At 49.9% G+C, this 21,968-nt stretch overlaps 1 protein-coding gene across 3 annotated transcripts; it reads left to right on the top strand.

Moving 5' to 3' along the window:
• The first annotated feature begins 1,909 nt into the window (after positions 1 to 1,909).
• PHC1 (polyhomeotic homolog 1) lies at positions 1,910 to 21,418 on the top strand. 3 transcript variants are annotated; one of them, XM_024210943.3, is made up of 15 exons: positions 1,910 to 2,121; positions 7,356 to 7,515; positions 8,250 to 8,360; positions 9,738 to 9,815; positions 10,749 to 10,898; positions 11,949 to 12,104; positions 13,375 to 13,873; positions 14,276 to 15,045; positions 16,176 to 16,323; positions 16,565 to 16,773; positions 17,477 to 17,591; positions 18,212 to 18,320; positions 19,039 to 19,189; positions 19,778 to 20,009; positions 20,861 to 21,418. In XM_024210943.3, the coding sequence occupies exons 2-15, from the start codon at positions 7,402 to 7,404 to the stop codon at positions 21,013 to 21,015; spliced, it is 2,997 nt and encodes a 998-aa protein (XP_024066711.1). In that variant the 5' UTR covers positions 1,910 to 2,121; positions 7,356 to 7,401; the 3' UTR covers positions 21,016 to 21,418. The 3 variants fall into 3 exon arrangements, with proteins under 3 accessions (XP_024066711.1, XP_024066714.1, XP_024066713.1); XM_024210945.3 differs by lacking the exon at positions 1,910 to 2,121 and adding an exon at positions 2,244 to 2,611; XM_024210946.3 differs by lacking the exon at positions 11,949 to 12,104.
• Positions 21,419 to 21,968: the final 550 nt, after the last annotated feature.

The following is a 21,968-nucleotide window of genomic DNA, read 5'->3' as shown; positions in this document are numbered from 1 at the left end:
CACACGGCACTGATCTGAGTCCCTATTGTGGCCTCTCTCCATCATGCCCTTGGAGATTTTTTCAAAAGTTTTGGCATTTCGTCTTTTCGAATCAAGTTCTGCTAGCACTGAATCCTCTCCCCATATAGCGATCAGATCCAGTACCTCCCGTACGGTACATGCTGGTGCTCTTTTTCGATTATCGGCCTGCATGGTTACCTGTGCTGATGAGCTATCTGTGGTCACCTGTGCTCTCCACACTGGGCAAACAGGAAATAAAATTCAAATGTTCACGGGGCTTTTCCTGTCTACCTGGCCAGTGCATCCGAGTTCAGATTGCTGTCCAGAGCGGTCACAATTGTTGTGGGCCACTAGGCATAGCTACCAGGTAACTCGGGAGAGTGGAAGGCCAAAGTGTCGATGAAACTCTTTTGCTCTGGGCCTATCTGGAACCCCCAAACCCCATCTTGTGAACTCTCACCTACTTCTGTGCTAACTGCTTACATGTTAAAGCAGAAATGTAAGGGTCAGCTTTTCTCTAGCATACAGCTGCTGTTTTGCTTAGACTGCTGTAAACAGGCCTTGCAAGGCCAAAAGATAAGCAGACGAATGAGAACTTTTCTAATTGTAACGGCTAGAGAAGGGAGGGGTGGGAGGAGTAAGAGGGAGTAACAGACAAAGGCTTACATAGAAACTGCTTGAAGTATAAAAGGTAAAAGTTATTTGTATTTGTTGCACTGGATTTGAGACATGCTGGTCTCCTAGTGCCATTTCTGAGCTCTGAAATAAACTTGGCTTGCTTTCTCCCCTCGGTGTCTTTATTGGTGCCAAGCACACCGGGCGACGGACCCCTGTTTGCCATCTCGAGGCCTTTTTAGGCAGGCAACACAATGGTGCACTGTGGGATAGCTCCCGGAGGCCAATACCATCGAATTGCGGCCACACTAACCCTAATTCGAAATGACAATATCGATTTTGGCGCTACTCCGCTCGTCGGGGTGGAGTACAGAAATCGATTTTAAGAGCCCTTTATTTCGAAATAAATGGCTTCGTTGTGTGGACGGGTGCAGGGTTAATTCGATTTAACGCTGCTAAATCCGAATTAAAGTCATAGTGTAGACCAGGCCAAAGACTTAGGCCAAGATTTTTCAAAGTGGAAACCTAAAGTGAAGCTTCTAAACCCATATTAAGTTACCTGATTTTCAAAGGTGCTGAGTACCCAGCAGGTCACATTGGGCTGAGCGTTAGCCAGCACCTATGAAAATTAGGTCACTTCGGGTACCTCTACACAGGCCACAGCAGCGGGGCTCCAAGCCTGGGTCAACAGACTCGAGTTTGCAGGGTTCACGCTAGTGCTCTAACAATAGCTGTGTAGACAGCACTTTGAAGTTGTGGCTTGGGCTGGGACAAATGCCCAGTTTTGCCAAAAAAGTCAGGATGTCCAGGACTGGGGTTAAAAAGGGGACTGACTGTCCTGGCCAAAATGGGACATATGCTCATCCTAGCGTGGGAGGGGGGAGGGGAGGTCTGACTCATTTTTGAACCCGGGGGGTTGGCAATACTGGGTGGGGGCGCAGCCCATTGAGACTTTAGCCCAGCAGCCAATGTTGGGAGCCCATGGGGGGGTGGGGGTGGGGCACTGGGGGGACCTTGAGCCCAGTCCATAGAGGGCCACTATAACCAACCAATCTGTGCGCTCCAGACCAAATCTGTCTGTCTACCCCGCCCCACCCCGCCAGGGGCCAAGCCGGCCTGTCACGCGCACGGCAGGGAGGCGCCCCCCAACCCTCCGGCCCAGTCCGGCCTGCCTCAGCCTGGGCTCTCGTTTCCATGGTAACGGCAAGCAGCCGGACGGGAGGGGGAGGGTCACGTGACCCGGAAGCGCCCCCTTGTGGCCGGAAGTGACGGCGGGAGGCACAGGCAGCCCCGGAGGCAAAAGAAAAAAAAATAAAAAAATAAAAAAAGGGAAAAACCCCCAAACGCAGGACGCGGCGGTGGCGGGGCCGCCCGGGCCCGAGCTGCGGCACCCGCCCGGCAGACCGGCCGCTGGGAGCCTTCCCGGGGGGCGCCGCGCGGGGCTCTGCTGCTGCCCCATGAGGAGCGCTGCGCCGCGCGGAGCGGGCCGCTGGGCGGGGATCAGAGGTAACAGCCCCCCGCGGTGCCTGCCGGGCCGGGCCGCCCGCCCCCTCCCCTTTGTGTCTCCGGCCCCCGCCGCCGCCCGGGGAACCCGCAGGCCTCCGACTCCTCCGGGACCCGTGGCCCCGACAGACTCCAGGAGAGGCGGCGTGGGGCCGGCGGCGGCGATTTGCCTCCCGAGCGCCGGCCTGTCCCTCTTCCCCCGCCCCGCGGGGGCTCAGGCGTCCGTCCCGCTGTTTCCACTCTCCGCCCTTGCCTGGGAAGGGCCCCTCTGCGCGGCCCGGTTGTTTCATGTCCAGCGTTGATTTGCGTTAAAAACAAGGGTTAACCCCCAGTCCTCCAGGACGGCCAGAAATCGCCCCCTCGCTTATTTTAAATCAGATGGAAGCAGTTTGGCCCTTGCCCCAATGCAGCGCCCCGCTGAAGTCATTGGGGCTGTGCTGGGGGTTAATTGGATCCCAGATATAGTTGCAGGATCAATCCTGCAAACACACAGGTGGGTAACTTTAGTCATGTGAGTGTTCCCCGCACATAAGGTTACAGACATACAGGTAAGCTCTGGAACAGGTTACCAAGGGCAGTGGTGGCATCTCCATCATTGGAGGTTTGTAAGAACAGGTTGGACAAACATCTCTCAGGAATGGTCTAGGTTTACTTGGTCCTGCCCCAGTGCAGGGGCTGAACTAGATGACCTCTCACGGTCCCTTCCAACCCTTCATTTCTATGATTCTGTGTGTAACTAACTGCAGGATTGGGCCCTACTTTGACTGAGGTTAAAGTTTTCTGTAAATTCAATAAATAAATAAATAGTACATTGGTTTCAGAGTGGTAGCCGTGTTAGTCTGTATCAGCAAAAACAATGAGGAGTCCTTGTGGCACCTTAGAGACTAACAAATTTATTTGGGCATAAGCTTTTGTGGGCTAAAACCCACTTCATCAGATGCATGGAGCAGAAATTACAGAGGCAGGTAGAAATACACAGCCCATGAAAAGATGGGAGTTGCCTTACCAAGTCAGCACTGACTCCCCACTTGGTAAGGTAACTCCCATCTTTTCATGTGCTGTGTATTTCTACCTGCCTCTGTATTTTCCGCTCCATGCATCTGATGAAGTGGGTTTTAGCCCTCGGAAGGTTATGCCCAAATAAAACAGTACATTGAAATTGTCTGGCAGAGAAAAAAAGTAACTAAACTGTAAAGGTGACAAGTAAACGAGCTCTTCAAAACAGATCACATTTTAATTAACTCAGGTGTTAGTGTGGCATGTAAAGAAATTAGTATTCAAATATATATATATATATATATATATATATATATATATATATATGCCTTGAAGTCAATAGGAGTTGTGCATGTGATGATCTACAGGATCTGGGCTGTTGATTTTTTTAACCCAACAGTTAAAATTTCCAGTAGAGATAGCTTATGGCAGCCTCTTGTCTGCCATGGGCCAAGTCTGATCTTTACCTGTTGCTGTCCATTGACTCTGATCACACTCTAATGTTTTAGCTTTGCTCTCCTACTCTTAGGTAACACCAGATTCTAGTGTAAGTTTTGTTTTAAATATTTGTGTAACCTTATTTTTCTTCCCCACTCTCTGCCTCCAGCATACTGCAGTTAATTTCCCCTCACTTTAACTGCATCTTTCTCTGCACTGGGGTTGTACTGGATTGTTCTGTCTGCATGGGCATGGGAGTACACAGGTAGAATCAGAACTATTTAATGGTTTGCCAGAGACCTCAGATGGCTAACAATTAATGAAGATTCTCCTTTAGTTGACATGGTCTCATGCTTTTAGAGCAGTTCTATCCCTGCTGTTGCTATGATGCACAACATAGTGACACTATGACATCCTAGATGATCACAGATTTGTGTCAAACATATATTGTATAGCAAAACTCCTGTTGACTTCAGTGGGAGCAGGGCTGGGCCCTATAGGATAAATTCAGACCTAGCATAAGCAAGTCAATGGCTGAGTAAGAACTGAAGGGTTTGGCCTATAGAATTCAGAGATGCAAATGATCTATTAGACTATATTATGTGCATTTTCCCACTCTGTCCATGCGGAATTATTCCTACAATATGCAAGCAGTGAAGTAAAACTACAGGTTTTGTTGTACAGTAAACCCTCCCCTGTATGCTAACAGTTCTCTGTGCTCACATGTTATCTGCCTCTCAGACCCACTGCACGGTGATCCTTGGCTCCTCAGTTTTGTGCTCTCAACAGGATTTGATTGGTGAGGCCCTGTGTGCGCTGCATAGATGTTAAAGTCTTCCTGACACTTTTCAAAAGTGATGATTTGCCTACATGGCCCCGTACCCTTAACCAAAAATATTTCTTCCCTGATGTAATGAGCAAGCAGAAGTTGGTCCAATAAAAGATGTTCCCTCACCCACCTTGTCTCTCTAATATCCTGGGACCAACAGGACCACAACAACACTGCATACAACATTGGCTGGAGAGAGAGACTTTTATGGAGCTCCCTCATCTCTGTCTCTATCCCCTACTATCTGATTGTCATATGTGTTTCAGTCACTAGAATGCTGCAGTTCTTCAGAAAGAGCTGCACAGGTCACAATATATGAACCACTGGTCTAGGCAACTAAATACATCACTGATGGATCTAGGATGGATTGAATTAAATCAGAGCTATTTAAATCACTGTGTTTAATCATGATTTAAATCAGCAAGCTGGAAACTTTGATTTAAATAATTGATTTTTAATTTTGTTTTGAACTTGTACTTCCTAATTATTTTCCTAAAGAAAGGTTGATTCTCATTGGTTGGTAACCATTAAAACATGTTGATTTTTCAGTTAAATATAGCCTTTACACTTAATTTGCTACACTTCGTTAACCAGGAGGAGACTATATCTAGACACATTTATTTAAGCTAATTTATAGCTTAAAATACACTTATTCAGATGCTTAATTTTTACCATTTTTTATTATTAGACAATCATGAATGGTGCATTTATTTACAAGATTAATTTTTTTACTCATAATTTGTGTCAAGCTCTTTTTAGATGGAAATTGAAATTCAGTTAAAGCACACAAAATCAGCATTTTAAAATTGTTTTAGTTTGTTTTATCTAACTATCTTAAATGTGTTGGATACATAAAAACAAAAGTTAATCAAAATGTATTTTCCATTAAAAACTCATTATTAAATAAAGGAAGTACTCTATCCTGACCACGACTAAAGCTTGTAGGTGCTATGATAAATCAAAGAAATAAGTTGGTAGTTAGTGAAATGAACTGATTGTTTCTGGTCAGCATATTCTCCAAGATTTAACAACTAGCAGATCTCATTCTCTCACAACAAGTTTAAATTCATATTCATATTTTATTTATAAATTGGAAGAGGAAAAACAAGCTCTTCTGCTTTTTCAACTCCTAATCAGTTTCTTAACTGTCAGTGAACTAGTCATTGAACTGAACTAGTTGAATCAAAAGTATAACTGGGTTCAAAAAAGAATTAGATAAGTTCATGATAGGTCCATCAATGTTTATTAGCCGGGACTGGCCAATGGGATGGATCATTTGATAAATTGCCCTGTTCTGTTCGCTCACTTGAAGCATGAGGCACTGGCCACTATCAGAAAACAGGCTATTGGTCTGAATGGACCATCGGTCTGATCCAGTATGGCCATTCTTATGTTCTCATGAATAAACTGAAAGGAAGAAAATACTCTCTTTGTACCTGCAGAAAAGGCTACTGCTGTCAAAATCTGGTTTACAGTTCAACAAACTCTTGTTCTAGGTGTTTAGCCAGTGACTTCCACCAGTTATAGTGGTTGCACTTCTTTAGAACTTCATCAGCAAATGTGTACTACTTACAATTTAAATAAATTAAAAATAATATTAATTTATTGTAGTATGTTTAGGCCTTAACATAAATTGTCATAATTTCAGATTTAATTTTAAATAGGTTTATTTTTTTAAAGAAAATGTATTTACTTAAAATGTTTAAAAATCATCAATTTTTGTATCCTCCCTGGATGGATCTTAAGTGACTGCTGCATGTATTGTGATAGGTAATACCCTGTGATTATACACTTTGGATTGGGTAGGGGCACTAGACCACAGACTAGGAAGGTGTGGGGAGATGGTTCAGGACTGGCATAATTCCTCAGCCTTTCTGGTTTCCTTCAGACATGCAGAGCCCCCATCACAAAATCTTGTCCCATTACCCAGTCAACCCATATCTCCTGCTCCTAGAAGCCCTGTATGATCACTCAGGCACATCTTCCCCTTTTGTCAGAAACCCTTCCTGATCCCCTGGCTGAGGGCTTTCCATTTCATCTGCCTCCCTGTTGATGGAAACCCTCTTCAGTTCTTCCCGTCCCCCATATTAACATGACCTATCTTTCTGCTATTGGAAAATCTCTCAGACCCTCACAAGACCGCCCTTAGAAACCTTTCCTGATCCCTCTGATATGCCTTCTCCATCTGACCCATTTAACTTCCTGCTGGTAATCCCTTACCACTCCATGTTCCTGACCCTATTCCCCCGGCTGTGCATCCTCCACACAACTTTTCAACCCCACTGGCAAGTCCCGCTCTAACAGTTAAGTCAGAAACCCTCAGGGGTTACAGCCTAGCCAGAAGTGCATGTCTGTGAGCAGGAGTGAAGAGCCAACCTGAGTGGGGGACCAAGTCAAGAAGGGAGGGGTTGTATTTGGGTGTTTTGCAGCGGGATAATAGAACTGGAAAGAAGAATCAGCTGGGAAGGGAAAACAGGTGACTAGGAGCACAATATTCTTTTCCTCAGTTCACTGATGTTTGAATGGAGATGAGGGAGTCAGGTAATTGAATAACTGTTTGAATAATATACAACTGGTATTTTCCTGCCTTTGTAGGAGTTCAGAGCTTGCTGTGTAACTACCTATTACAGCAGCAGCATGGCCATAAATTGTGGAAATTTGTTCATTTCACTTAAACTAATTGTGATAATAAATGACAGTTGTGTTAAAACGGAACTGTGGGCCTAACCTCTGGGTGAATTGAGACTCTTTTCTCTCAGTGCTGCAGGGCAGGATTGAGGGGCATCAGCAGAGCTATGTGGGGTCCCAGCACTGGAATAGCAGGGGGCTGAAGGACAGGATTGAGGGGCACTGGCAGAGCTGAGTGGGGAACTCAAGACTGGCATATTCAAGTTAAAAAGCTATCTATGATGCAATGAAATACTAGTTTGGTTCTTTCGTTAGTGTGACTTGGTTTCTAATTCTCTCGATTTAGGTCTTGAATCAGTCTCCACTGTTTGAGATCCCTGGGACCTGTCACCATGGAGACTGAAAGCGAGCAGAACTCCAACTCCACCAATGGGAGTTCAGGCTCTGGAGGAAGCACTCGCCCTCAGATATCTCAGATGTCTCTGTATGAGCGACAGGCAGTGCAGGTGAGGAGCTAACTGTGTTCTGGGTTGGATGGATGAACAAGAGGGTGCAGGGAGAAGGGTCTTCTACATCCCTCACTTCCTTTGTATGCCCATTCACCTGGCTGGGAGTGTGATCAGAGGGTTGGCGTGTTTTAGACTTAGGCAGATAAGGGTGGCCAAGCCTGGCCAGACATTTAGTCCATGTAGTCCAGTATCCTGCTTCCACTTTTACTGGAGCAGCCATTGTTTCATTTTTAGTACAGCGTGCAGCCTCTTATTCTATTGAATCACATTATTGCACAGCTCTAATCTCAGAGCAGGCCATTGGTTCATTCAGTTCAGTGTCCCAGCTCCTTTGGCTGCACTAGAACAGCCATTGGTCTTTCGTGTCTGGTATTCTGCCAGCACTGGGTCAGAGCACTAGTCCACCTAGTCTAGTACGCAAACTTCCAACTTCCTGGAGTTTATTAGGTGTAGTATATGAACTGGAGTACATCTGTAGTCCACTGAATCATGTATCCCCTTTTGGCTGTACCAGCTCAGGCTACTAATCCACCTACTCTGGTGTCCTGCATCCTGCTCACAGACCAAATCCTGTGGCTAATGGCCCCACTACATCCTGAGATCTTTGGATGATATTTTGTCCCTTTTGGCAGTTCCTTAGATCCTTATGTCTCTCTCTGACTGCACCCCATGGGCACATTGTGTGTGGTGGTGTCTGTTTTTTCCAGAGTTGTTTTCTTCTTTTTCTCCAGGCCCTTCAGGCACTGCAGAGACAGCCCAATGCAGCCCAGTACTTCCATCAGTTCATGCTCCAGCAGCAGCTCAACAGTGCCCAGCTCCACAGTCTGGCAGCTGTCCAGCAGGTGAGTTGTCATGGGACAGAAGGAAGGAATCTGCTGATACTTAGATAGTAAACCTTTGGGAGCCGGGGCTGTCTTTTTGTTCTGTTTGTATAACACCTAGCATGCTGGGGTCCTGCTCCATGAATACAGCATCTAGGCATTACAGTAATACAAATACTTATAAACTGGGGGCTTTTGGGAGAGATGGAATTAACTTTCAAGTAAAGAAGAGAGCTTGGATAGGTCCTCCAGGTCTCCATTGGGAACACATTGCTGGGAGTCACCTCACCAGCCCCTCACCCCCTTTAAATAAGAAATAGATTATTATGGAGACAGTGGATGCAGGTACATTCTGAAATGGGCTCAGAATGGGCAGAGACTTGCTGTTTTTTCTGAGCATATAGGTAGCCCTTCCAATGTGAAATTTCAGAGTCAGGTTTTCTGCCCTTTTGTATTTTCTCTGTAATTTTTGCTTGGTTTCTTTTCAAACATTGTTAATAGGAAGTGCTAGTAATCTGTCTCTGGCTAAAATTAGTCCAAAACAATCCAACTTTTCTGTTGACTGATACCTTTTAAAAACCACTATCTGTCTACACACAGGTTAGTAGTGAGATATATCTTGAGAAGATCTGGTGCAACAGAGAATATATTCTTTTTTTAATGGAGGCTTATTTGTTTTGTTGTTGGACACGCAATGTTCTCCATTGGTAGCTACATCTTTCTGTCAGATTGATCTTACGTTGCAAATGATTTTGTGTGTGGTGGCTGACAGACTGTTCCACTTACTGGCAGATAAATTCTTCCTCAGCTGTGGCACACCTACAGGAATCCCTGCTTCCTCCCCTTGACATAGTGGGGAGGAGTACCTAGGAAGTGGATACACACAAATCTTAGTTGTGCAACAGTTAAGGTTGCTGTCCACAAAACACATTCAACCCAAAACCACAAAGGTAAAGAAATGAGAAGTGCAGTCACCTAACAGTACATTCCCTCTTTTCCTCCATCCCCAGACACACAATTTACCAGCATCACAATTGCCGTACACCACAGAACCCACACACCACAACCTGAACTCTACCCTCCATAGAAGCCAGCCTCCCCACCCGCAACATACTGATTTACGACACCAAACATCCACAGCTTATACTGGTGGGGAGAATAAGGGGGTGCGGTCAGAAGAGTGGGTTGAGGGGGCAGAGTTCAGGTCGCAGTGTGTGGTATGTGGTGCTCCAGCTCTCTGGGGTTGGGGAAGGAGTTGTCACAGTACAGAAGGGAAGAATCTGCTGATTCTTAGATTGTAAGTGTTGGGACTGGGGATTCTTTTTTGGATACATGTTAGAATTGGATTAAAAGGTTCATTCCAGTCACTCATTCTCTCCCTCTATCCCTTTCTTACAGGCTACAATTGCAGCCAGCAGGCAGGCAAGTTCCCCCAACACCAGCACCCCCCAACAGACCACCACCACCCAGGCCTCAGTAAGTAACTGCCCTCTTCCCTACATGCATCCCCTCTTCCCTTCAGAACTCAGGCAGCCAGCAGCACACAGCCACTGGGGATGCCAGGAAGCCACAGGTTACGGCAGGAAACTGTCAGCAGTAAGCGTTTGGGGCACTCATCATGTGGGGGTTAGAGAATTGGGAGAGGGGTAGGCTCCTTGGTAGCGTAGGTATCCACAGCTGGAAAGGCAAAAACTGATCTCTTGTGATGGGGAGAATGGGGATAAAGTCTGTTGGGGTGAGGAAGGGATCATGCCTCATGGGTGGAGAGAAGAAGAAGAGCGATGAGCAGCAGGCAGGTGGATGAATGTCCTATTGGGGAGTAGGGGAGAGGTAGAGTGCTGTTTGGGAGGAGGTCAGAAACTTGAGTGGGATTGAAGAATCAGGGTTAATTGGAGGGGGAGAGAGAGAAATGGGGGGGTCAGCAGAAGGCTGGGAGAAACTAGTCAGAGGCTGGCAGAGAAAGGCCCCCATTCCTTCATTAGGCTTTAGATCCTATTAGTAGCAGTGTTTGTGTCCATCATTATGAGAGTTTGATGGTAACTGGATGATGTGCAGTGTGTAAGTGGGTTAGTGTCAACGCTGTGGCTGGCTTAGGATTCCAGAGCTTCTTGGAACAAGGGCTCCTACCGTGAGCTGCTGAGGCTATGCTGCGATGGGGTCCATAAACAATTGCTTGCCCCACCCAAGATACTGCTGCTGGAAAGGGAGGGGATAATGGTGCCAAAAGTCAATTTCTGTCATCATCTCCCTGATCTGTCTAGTTCTGGTTTTTGGAAACAGGGAAAGGCTGGGCCTTAAAATGCCAGTTCCTATCCCCCCTATGTGTGTGTGTAGAGGGGAGGGGGCCGGGCCTCATCTCTTTTATCCCCATCTCTTCCTGTGTGATTTGGGGCTTTTCTCTGTTTTAAGATCAATCTGGCCACTACATCGGCTGCTCAGCTAATCAGCCGCTCACAGAGTGTGAGCTCCCCCAGCGCCACCACGCTTACACAGTCTGTGCTCCTGGGGAACACCACCTCGCCGCCTCTCAATCAATCACAGGCCCAGATGTATCTCCGGGTAAGAGACATGTGCGCACAACATGCCCCCACCTGCCTTTCGCTCAGTCCAGTGCTCTGTCATATGGCCACCAGAATAAATCCCTGACTCTGGACCCAGTCTCAGGCTCTTATATAGCAGGACAGGGAATGGGTTTGATATATTTTAAGCTTCAGGTTGAAAGGCCCTAGTTTCTAGAACCACCACTGGTTTGATTCTGAGCAGAGTTGGCTCAGCGTTCCAAGGCAGATGTACTGAGTTCAGTATGTTCTACTGTGTAGGGAGAGCAGGTGGATGAGACCTTTAGGAACCAGGCTGTCTGTGCTTTGCATGGATGTTGAAGATCCCATGGCACTTCTCATTAGAATAGGGTACATATGTGAAACATAAATCCCCTCCTCTCAGCAAATCCCAGGTTCAGATATATAGATCACAAAAATACATTTCTTCCTCTCTACCAATTCTGGAACAAATATTTGACAAATTAATCTCTTCAACCACTGCCCGGCTCAGGTTCATAATTCAGAATTAATATCTGCCTCTCTTTCAATTCTGGATGTAGAGACGGGTTTGGAAAAAATGTCCTCTAAACCAGTCCTGAGTGAGGCTATACATCAAAAATTAAACCCCCTTCTTAGAGGCTCTGGGGTTCAGTTATAGCTGAAAAATAATTCTCCCTCCTCTCAACCAGTGTTGGACTTGGGTTATAATTCCCTTCTTTTCAACCACTCCTGGTCTTGGATGTACATCTCAAATAGATACCTGCCTCAATCAGTCCTAGACATACATGTGAAAATGAAATTCTGGTCTCAGCCAATCCTGGACAGCCCTTTGGTAATCAGTCCAGCCGTGCGTGTGATGGAAGAGAGCTCCAGAAGGAAGCAGTTTCTGGTTTCCAGGTCCCAAGGGCTGCAGTCTGGATCACAGGGCTGGGAGGGTGGGTGATTTTGCAGTGTGACACCCCAGCCCAGTGTTGCTTTGTAATCTGTTTGCTTGTGGTTCGCTTTCTTTCTTTCTCTCTCTTCCCCCTCCACTCCTTCCTCCTCCACATCACCCAACCCACCCCCACAGCCGCAGCTGGGGAACCTGTTGCAGGTGAACCGGACCTTGGGCCGCAATGTGCCTCTTACTTCCCAGCTCATCCTGATGCCTAACGGGGCCGTGGCTGCTGTCCAGCAGGAGGTGCCACCCGCTCAGTCTCCCGGGGTCCACACAGACACAGACCAGGTCAGTGATGCCCCCCTCCTGGGGTTCGCACTCCCAACCCTTCCCACACATGCACACTCATCCCACTCCGGATCTCTGTCTCCAGTTAAAGCTCTCCCTTTGTAGAAAGCTAACTCTGCTCTGCCTGCCTTTCTGTATCCTTGGGCCCACTGTGGACAGTGGGGGCTGCAGGTTCCATTCTCTCTTCTGCATGTTATTGTGCTGACTTTTCACTTCCAGAGACCAGATTCATTTCCTGCCTAGTCTTCTGGGTGACCCACTAATTGGATCATTTCCATCTTCATGATTGTTTGTTTGGTTACCTGGAGTGAAACAAATTGGTGGGTTCATAGTCTGGTTCCTAGTGAGGCAGGTGCTCCACAAGAAAGAGCCTTTGCCAGTATTAGTACTGATTGGTCCTGTTCACTGCCCATCGTAAAGAGGCCAAGGATTGACTGGGCCACAGAGACTGGGCTTGCCCTTAAAAGGTTTCCTTCAGGTCAAGGAGCACGGATGCTCCCCGTCAGTTGTCTTGCCCCATGCCGACCATTCTTGGTATTTCCAGAGGCTTTTTCTGATCACCTGAGCTCCTGCCCCACTGCAGCTGCTTCACATCTGTCTTGTCTGCTGTTTCTTTGGTTAAAGCCAACCACGATCACACTTGCAGATAACATTGCAATTGGTGGAGGAGTGAGCACAAAGGATGGCAGCACCAAAGTGCAGAGAGAACTGGAGAGCTCAGAGTGGGCTGCAAGCAATGAGAGGAGATTTGGGCCTTCTGGGTGGAGTGCCCTTTGCCCAGGGAAAGGAGATAGGAAGCCCAAAAATAAAAAGATTTACTGAGCTGGAAAGGGGATCCCAAGGTGCTATAGACAATGCTGATGTGGATCCCAACAGCTCGGAGGCTGTCCCATGCCGCTCATGCAGTCTGTGCTGTTAGAACCTGCTATTCTGAGAGAATGGTGCTATTTTCAAGTTCTGTTCAGAAAGTGCCATGAAATCTTTAACTTCCTCCAGAGCTGGGGCAGAAGGGAATTCAGGTTAATGTCACCTGCGAAGAGATGACCCCTCTAATAGTGCAGAACCTTCAGTATTGCTCTGAAGTATGAGACAAATCCCAGCGCAAGAGGCTAGAGCCTACGGACTGACTGACCGACTTTGCCAGTGGAGCCAGACTGTACCGTTTATGGTGTTTCCAGGCTCCCTGCCTCTCTCTGTCAAACTACAGGGAAATACACGTGCATCATTGTAATCTAAACAAATGGGTTGTTTTGTATGTGTGTGTTTCTAGGTGCAGAACTTGGCTGTGAGGAGCCAGCAGACCTCAGTCGCTAATGCCCAGCTCCAGAGCTCTGCTCAGAAAGCAGCCCTTCCAGGAAACTCCCAGACTTCAGGCCTACCACAGGCCACAAATGCCAGCCAGACTTTGGCAGTGGCTCAGGCCTCTTCTGGCAACACAGGCCAGTCCCTGAATCTGAGCCAAGGGGCAACAGGCAGTAATGGTGTCTCTGGGGGTGTGGTGGCAGGTGGTGGGAGCCAGGCCACCACAGGGGTGGGCCAGGCAGCCTCTTCTGGCCCTGGGGGCAGCTGCCAGAGGAAAGGCACTGGGGTGGTGCAGCCATTACCAGTAGCAGCTGCCCAGGCAGTGACAGTAAGCCAGGGGAGCCAGACAGAGACAGAGAATGCAGCGGCAACAAAGAAGGCTGAAGCAGACAGTGGGCAGCAAACCGTTGGCATGAACCTGACCAGGACAGCTACGCCAGCGCCCAGCCAGACCTTGATCAGTTCAGGTAAGTGATGATCCAGCCTTTACCTCTGCTTCCTCCTTTTTCCCCTTGCTGTTGCTGTTTAGCTCCCTAACTCAGCTCTGTCACAAGGGCTGACCCCTGAAAGCCCGGCAGTGAGAGCTTCCCACACATACCTCCCCTCCAGCATGCTCCCTCCAAGGAGGTCCCTCCGCAGCAGGACTGAGAGGGAAATCTGTCTCAGCCTCTTTAGTCCTTGGCTTCTCTGCTGAAACTACCAGAAGTGGGGCTAGTTGTGGTGGTCGCTTGTAGAGAGATGGGTTGGAACCAGTGCCTTAGAGGTGAAAGGGTCTGTATCCCACATTTCCCACTACCTTCATCTCCTGCTGCTCCCTTGTTGTTAATGCTGTGCACTCTCCTTTTCTTCTCCCCTTCTTTTGTCTCTAGCCACATACACGCAGATCCAGCCCCACTCACTGATCCAGCAGCAGCAGCAGATTCACCTGCAGAAGCAGGTGGTGATCCAGCAGCAGATTGCCATTCATCACCAGCAGCAGTTCCAGCACCGCCAGTCCCAGCTCCTACACACCGCCACCCACCTCCAGCTGGCCCAGCAACAGCAACAGCAAGCTTCACCTCTGACCCAGCAGCAGCAGCAGCAAGCTCCGCCTCCCCAGCAGCAGCCTTCGCCTCCACAAAATCAGCAGCAGTCTCAGACCCTTGTGGTCCAACCCATGCTGCAGTCACAGCCTCAGCCCATACAGCTTCAGCCAGACAGCCCCTGCCAGACAGCCACCAAGTCACCTGTTCCTATTCAGTCCAAGCCACCTTCAGCCCCCATCAAACCACCGCAGCTTGGAGCTGCCAAAGTGTCAGCAGCACAGCAGCCCCCACCACACATCCCAGTGCAGGTGGTGGGGAGCCGGCAGCAGGGCTCAGCCCAAGCCCAGGCACTGGGCTTGGCTCAGATTACCCCTACAGCGTCGGCTCCCCGGGGCATGCCGGCAGTGGTCCAGCCCGTCTCCCAAGCCCATGCAACTTCCCCATCATCCCAAGCTCCTTCTGCCACAGCTTCCTCCCAGGAATCTCCTCCACTCACTACTGGAGTCAACTTGGCACAAGTTCAAGGCACGGCCCATGTGGTGAAGAGCACGGCCTCGTCCCCAGTCATGGCTCAGGTGCCAGCAGCATTCTACATGCAGCCTGTCCAATTACCCGTAAGTGATGCCAGTGGGAAGGGGAATAGGATGGGGGTTCTTTACATTCACTTCTAGGGCACCAGTTTCAATCTGGCTCCATGCCAGTGAGATGAGATGGGGAATGGGATATGAAGCCTTTCCCCTCTAATCCAGTCAAGGAATTAGTGACAAAAGGTCATTCTCTCTCGGATATGGCCATTCAGTGGCCTTCATGAAATGAGTTGGAGCTTAGTCCTCCCCAAAACGGGCAGATAGCATTAACTGGCCTCCTTGTTGTCAGTCTTGGCAGAGAGACCAGGGGCAGAATGGGCCACACAGACTGAGCTCTCCTTTTCCCACTAGATGTGGACCTCTCCAGGTCAGAGACCCTTTGGTGTGTTGTATCAGCCTCTGAGATCAGGCCAGCTGTAGGCCTTTGAGGATCCCCTGGTGACAGGGGACTTCCCATTTTCCAGTGGCCCTTCAAAGAAAGCAGTGGGGGTAGCTTTCACTATCTTCATAAGGCTGCATGGGTCCCTGTCAGTGTTCACAAGGACTTCGTTTGGGGACCTTGCTGTGCGCCCTACTGCAGCCCTGTTGATTTTCTGTGGGTTTCACTAGGGTAGCTAAAGGTGGAATTGGGCCCCGTTGTTTCTAAACTCTGCTGTCAAGACAGTGAGCTTCTGTGACAGCTCCCAGATTCTGCAGACCTCTGTTCCCATCCAAGACAGTCCCCACCACCGTATCAATCCCTGGGAGCAGACTCTGGCCATTGACCAACCTATCTGGAAACTGGCAGATGGCTGCCATTCCACCTCCTTCTCACAGGGCCCATCACCACAAACTGGGACATGGTGAGTCCCTGTGTCATGGTGCTGCTAAATCAGTGTGGTTGACGTAGGAGGGAGAGATGTAGAGCACCAAGATGGTGATGGTGGCAATGGAGATGTCAGTGTTGTGACATTATTGTTCCCTAATAGGAATGCATGGCAGCCTAGATCCGTGGTGGTGGGGAGCATGAGGGGTTGACCATGGGAAGGAACCAGGCTGGAGCTGGAGGGTTGAGGAGGTGCTGGCTATTTCCCTTCTGACCTTTGGTATGTGTTCTGCTTTTCCCTGCACTTTGGGTTCCATCTCTCCCCTTACACGTTCCTGTTCCTCTTGCCCAGGGCAAGCCCCAGACCTTGGCAGTGAAGCGCAAAGCAGAATCAGAGGAGGAGAAGGAGGAGTCGCCCAGTGCCACTACACTTCTGCCTGCCAAGTCGTCTCCTGTGGCAGAGAGCCCCAAAACCATGGAGGAGAAGAGTGGCTTTGGAGGTGAGTGGGTAGAGAAGGGCTCTGATTGCTCTCAGTCTGTAGCCTGATGTGGTAAAGCAGAGGGACATGGTGATGGATAGGAGACCAGGCTAGATGGGCCAGTGATGTGAAGTGGGATGGTGGACTGGATGGGTCAAAGGTGTGGACTGGTATAGTATAGCTGGCAGGATGGACTAGATGGGCCAGTGGTCTGATCCGTTGTGATGAGTCCTATCTTCCTTATGTGCTTTTATTCTTCCAGAGAAATCTGAGCCTGTCCCCAGCACAACTCCAAATGCCCCCACAAGTGAAGCAGCTTCCATCACCACCACATCTTCTCCTGCCCCTACCCTAGCAATGGTGTCGCGACAGACTGGAGACTCCAAACCCCCACAGGCCATCGTCAAGCCCCAGATCCTCACGCACATCATCGAGGGCTTTGTCATCCAGGAAGGGGCAGAGCCATTCCCGGTAAGAGCTGGGGTCCACAGGGGAAGGAGTCAGAGCTGCCCTGGGGAGAAGCTGCTTTCTGCCGGGCTGGTATTCTTCCATCACTGGAGAAGAAGTTTCTTTTCCCACCTCTCTCTCCCCTGCCCCCCAGGTGCAGTGACAGAAGAGGGGAAGGGAGGGATCTGTGCTGTAATTACCAGGGAAGGCGGCAGAGGGATTAAAGGCGAGTAGATAGGTGGGAGGATGGAAGGCAAAGTTGGGCTGGTTGATTTCTCCAAAGGTCTTTGACACAACGAATGTCGGAGGGTTCTTCTCTTTATGCTGACTCATAATACAGGGGAAAGGGGGCACTGCTTCTAGTAAAGTGCTGTAAATTTAAACCAGATAAGGGGAAATACTGCTTCATGTGCTGTGTCACTGCCCTTTGGAACTCGCTGCTGCAGGATCGTAGAATCAGAGGACTGGAAAGGACCTCGAGAGGTCAGGATATTCAAGGCGAGTGGCTTAGCAAGATTAAAGATCAAGAAGATTATACAAATAATCAGTATGATTGGCTTCTGAGCAAACACTGGGCATCAGCTGGATAGGTCAGGAAGGAATGACCACTGCGTGGTTCAAGGTCTCCCCTTCTCAGTGAGCTCTGAGAGGGATTGGGGCTGGGATCCCAGCTGGGGGCCAGGAGGCTCACTCCCTGACTGTCAGTTCCCTTCTCCCCCCTTTGCAGGTTGGCTGCTCTCAGCTGCTGAAAGAGTCTGAGAAGCCGCTCCAGGGAGGGGCTCCCTCCGGGCAGAGTGAGAACCAGTCCAGCAACTCCCCAGGAGGGGATAGCGCAACCCTGGGTGAGTCCCAGCTCCTGGGAGCCTAGCTTGTGTTGGGAAAATAGCTTTTCGGCCTTCTCTTGTTTCCTCTTCCCGTACTTCACAGTTGGTGGTGGGTGCTGCTCTCTCCTTTCTCGAGGGACTAGGAGCATGATGCTCAAACTCAGGGATCTAGGGTCTTCATTTCTTCGGTTTTGAGGGAGGGAGAGAAGAGTCCTTGCACATTAACTAGAGATCCCTGGTCAGCACTAACATGGGCAGTCTGGATCCTCTCTGTTGGAAGCCTGGAAGTTCCAATGCAGTGCAGAGCCAGTAGGGAGGGGTGAATTGAGGGGATTCCTGCCTTTGTGTGGAGGATAGGGGTGTCCGTGCTTGGCAAGAGGGGAGACTCTAAGAGGCATTAGGAGAGGAATGAACCTCTCTGTTTGCTTGTGTCTTTGTCCAATCCTGGTCCTCAATATCTCAGTCAGTGTGGTTTCCATCCCATCCCTCCCTCAGGGAGGCCCTTCCACAGCCTAATAGCTCAATAGACTCTCCCAAGAGAAATGGCTGAGATTGCTCAGTGACTGTGTGGTTCCTGGTGGTAATGGGGTGTATGTGTGTGTGATTTTCTTTGGTTGTAACAAAGGATCTCGCTCTAGAGCTGGACAAGAAGACAAACCTGCTGAAGTGCGAGTACTGTGGGAAATATGCCCCAGCCAATCAGTTCCGGGGCTCCAAGAGGTTTTGCTCCATGACCTGTGCTAAAAGGTAACACCAGACTTTATCCCCCTCCTCTCTGACTGCACTTCCCCCACAGCTGGGTATGTTCCTTTCCCCAAGTTTCATACAGTGCTCACTCCTTCTGGCCCGCCATGCAAGAAATACATTGGACAAATTGGGAGCTCTGTGTGCGGAGAGCCTGCTGGATTGGACCTATAATTTGACTAGTCACTGCTGAGCATCCGTCCACCATTAATCCTTTGGGGAGGTGGATCAGGGTGTGGCACCTAAAGTGCTCTTGACTCCCCCAGGAAGTGGGGTGAGGGAATTCCCCCAGCAATGGTCAAGTCCACAGCTAGTTAGCAAAGGCCTGTTAATAGCACTCTGCTGGCTTGTGTTAGCCCTGTGGGGCCTGGAACACCCAGATCTGGAATGTGTGTGTTTGGGGAAGGGGAATGTGGGAAAATCACGCCAGGAGTTGCTGCCTCCTGATAGGACATAACCCAGCACATCTTGATTTCTCCACCTGGAGGGAGGGGTCTGGTTGGTCCATCAGCTGCTGAGTTAGTGCAGGATGCTGTGGTCTGAAAATGTTGCTTGTGCCGAAGGTCAGCACTGCTTGCTTTCAGGAGGGCTGGAAGAGGGGGAACTGGCCTCGGAACCCGATGGCAAAGAGGAGTCAGCCACCTTCCGTCCCCATCCAGGGAGGAGAGTAGGAGATGAGCAGGACTGTTTCCTCACTGCTCGTCTGCTCCTCTTTGTCTAGGTACAATGTGAGCTGCAGCCATCAGTTTCGGCTGCAGAGGAAGAAGATGAAGGAGTTCCAGGAAGCTAACTATGCTCGTGTGCGTCGGCGTGGACCGCGGCGCAGCAGCTCCGAAATCGCCCGAGCCAAGATCCAGGGCAAGCGCCATCGGGTGAGTTCACAGACCCATTTGCCCTTGTCCTGCCAGACCTCGAGCCTGGCATGACGGAGCATTACCTTACTGGAGGTGTTGTCTTTTGTACCCTGGACGTACTCAGTCCCCATCACAGTACTATAGTTGTCTCTGCTGCTGGAAGTGCTGGCCCCTCAGGCCCTGGATGTGCTCCTTTGGTTGGGACTAAATCCAAAGTCCTGGCCACTTGTGGGGCTTAAGCCAAGATCCGATGGCACTTTGGCTAAGAATGGGTGTTCTGTCCTAACTCCATTCTGCCTCTCTAAGTCACTCCCTCCTCAGAATTTGAGTACTTCTCTCCCATGACAGTGGTGTGACTTGAGGCACTACCTGTTTGAACAGTTGTTGCATTTCACCCCAGAGGTGGCTGCATTGGGATGAGTTATCCCTGCTTACACAGCATGTGGAGAATGCACTGCAGGAGAGAAACTTCTACCAAGACCCGCTGGGGCTCCTCATTTTGTCCAGTTTCTCAGATTTCTCCAGGCTTCTCTTGATGTTAATGAGTTTCTTTTAACCATCTTCCTTTTTCTCCTCCCCCACTTCCCTGGTGCCTGGTACCTGTAGGGTCAGGAAGATTCCAGTCGAGGCTCCGACAACTCTAGCTATGATGAGGCTCTGTCCCCCACGTCCCCAGGGCCCTTGTCAGTGAGGGCCAGTCATGGAGAGCGAGACCTGACCAACTCCAACATGGCCCCACCTACTCCAGACCTACATGGCATCAACCCAGACTTCCTGTCCAGCAACCCCAGCCGCTGGAGTGTAGAGGAGGTGTATGAGTTCATCGCCTCCCTGCAAGGTGAGGCCAAGCTCTTTGCCCTGTGCTATCCCCTCCCCTACATGTGTGACCCAATAGAGCAGGGGTGGCCAACCTGAGCCTTGGAAGAAGCCAGAATTTACCAATGTACATTACCAAAGAGCCACAGTAATTTGTCAGCAGCCCCACCATCAGCTCCCCCACCCTGCTCCCAGAGCCTCCCACCCACCAGCAGCCCCACCGATCAGCGCCTCTCCCTCCCTCCCCACACCTCCCGATCAGTTGTTTTGTGGTGTGCAGGAGGATCTGGGGGGGTGGGGGAGGAGCGAGGGCACAGCAGGCTCAAGGGAGGGTGTGGGAAGGGGTGGAGTGGGGGCAGGGCCTGTGGCAGAGCCAGGGGTTGAGTAGTGAGAAAGTTGGCGCCTGTAGCTCCAGCCCCGGAGTTGCTGCCTATACAAGGAGCCGCATATTAACTTCTGAAGAGCCGCATGTGGTGCCGGAGCCACAGGTTGGCCACCCCTGCAATAGAGCACAAAGAGCTAACAGCATGTCTGACAGCCAGGGATGCAGGGTGCCCAGCATGGAGCTTGGGATGTGAGGAGCTGGGTAACCATCTCCTCATTCTCCTTGCTTCACTCCTGGGGCTTCTGATTGAAGCAGACTCTGAGGTAGGGCAGTCAGACTCTTTGTACTCCCCAGCCTGCCAGGAGAGCAGGGGCCAGGGCAGATGAATGGGGCAGATTCTTAGAAACACGCCCTCTCCCCCCACCCCCCTTTCTTGCTCATCAGGCTGGCTTGGGAGACTGGAAGCAGGAGCCCATTTTTAATGGAGTGGGAGTGTGTGGGTCAGAGACCTGTCTCACTTGGCCTTCTCTCTTGGTTCCCCCTGGCAGGCTGCCAGGAGATCGCAGAGGAGTTCCGCTCACAGGAGATTGACGGCCAGGCCCTGCTGCTGCTTAAGGAGGAGCACCTCATGAGCGCCATGAACATCAAGCTGGGACCTGCCCTCAAGATCTGCGCCAAGATCAACATCCTCAAGGAGACCTAACGGCCTTGGTGCCAGAGGTCTCCCTTTTCCCCTGACCCCAGTGGAACAGCCTGCCTCAGGAGTGCATGGCTAGGGGAATGGGACCATTTCCTATGATCTTGCATAACAAAGAAAAGAACAAGAAAGGAAGTTTAAATGAGTGAAACTGTCACTCGGAAGCCTGTGTCTTGGTCTCTTAACGGTGCTACAAGGGGGAGGGAAACTCCCACCTGGGGCCTTGAAACTTTTCTTTCCTTCCTCAAGTGCATCTCACTTTCTTTTAAACCCCACCCCTCTCCCCCTCCCCCCCCCCCGGAGATCCAGAGGTGGTGAAACTCCTAGAAAGGGAAAAAGAGGACCTCCTTCCACCTCAGAGGCTCCTGGTCATAACCAGGGTGGGTTTTTTTTTGGGGGGGGGGGGGGAAGGGGGAGCTGAGCTGGCCCCTTCCTGCCACAGTGGGGCTGCTAGATCCTGTTATTTCTTTTGAATTTTTCACCATACCAGAATGTGATGCATGGAGTGGAACCTGCCCAGTGCTGATGCTGGGAGCTGTCTTGCTTATCTCTGTTGGGGGAGGAAAGCTAGTGAATTCCAGATGTTAGGAGTGGCAGACAGGTAAGAATTAGCACTTAAAGTGCCACTTCCCATTCCACTTTCATAAAGCCTCATAGACTATAGTTCTGAGTTGGGTTTAATAGCCATCATGGCATGTGTACCAAACCCTGGAGGCCCAGGGCAAAGGCAATTGCTTTGCTTTACTGTCTCCTTTAGCAGTGCAGCTTGAAGGCTGTAAATGTTGTAGTGGCCGCTCACTCCAGATCCACCCCCACTGGACCCGTAGAAGGGGGTTTAATTAGAGCACTTCTGCCAAGGAGTTTGGAGAACAAGGGGGAGCATTCATTTTGGGAGCCCTGCAGCCTCAGATGTTTGTCTCTGTCCTGAAGACTGGGACGTCGCTTATGGATCCAAAGCA

The sequence above is a fragment of the Terrapene carolina genome, unplaced genomic scaffold (genome assembly GCF_002925995.2).
Source record: "Terrapene carolina triunguis isolate 2854851 unplaced genomic scaffold, T_m_triunguis-2.0 Scaffold559, whole genome shotgun sequence".
In the NCBI taxonomy this organism is placed as follows: domain Eukaryota; kingdom Metazoa; phylum Chordata; order Testudines; family Emydidae; genus Terrapene; species Terrapene triunguis.
Note: the sequence above shows the minus strand (reverse complement) of the source record. Positions and strands in the feature narration are given on the sequence as shown.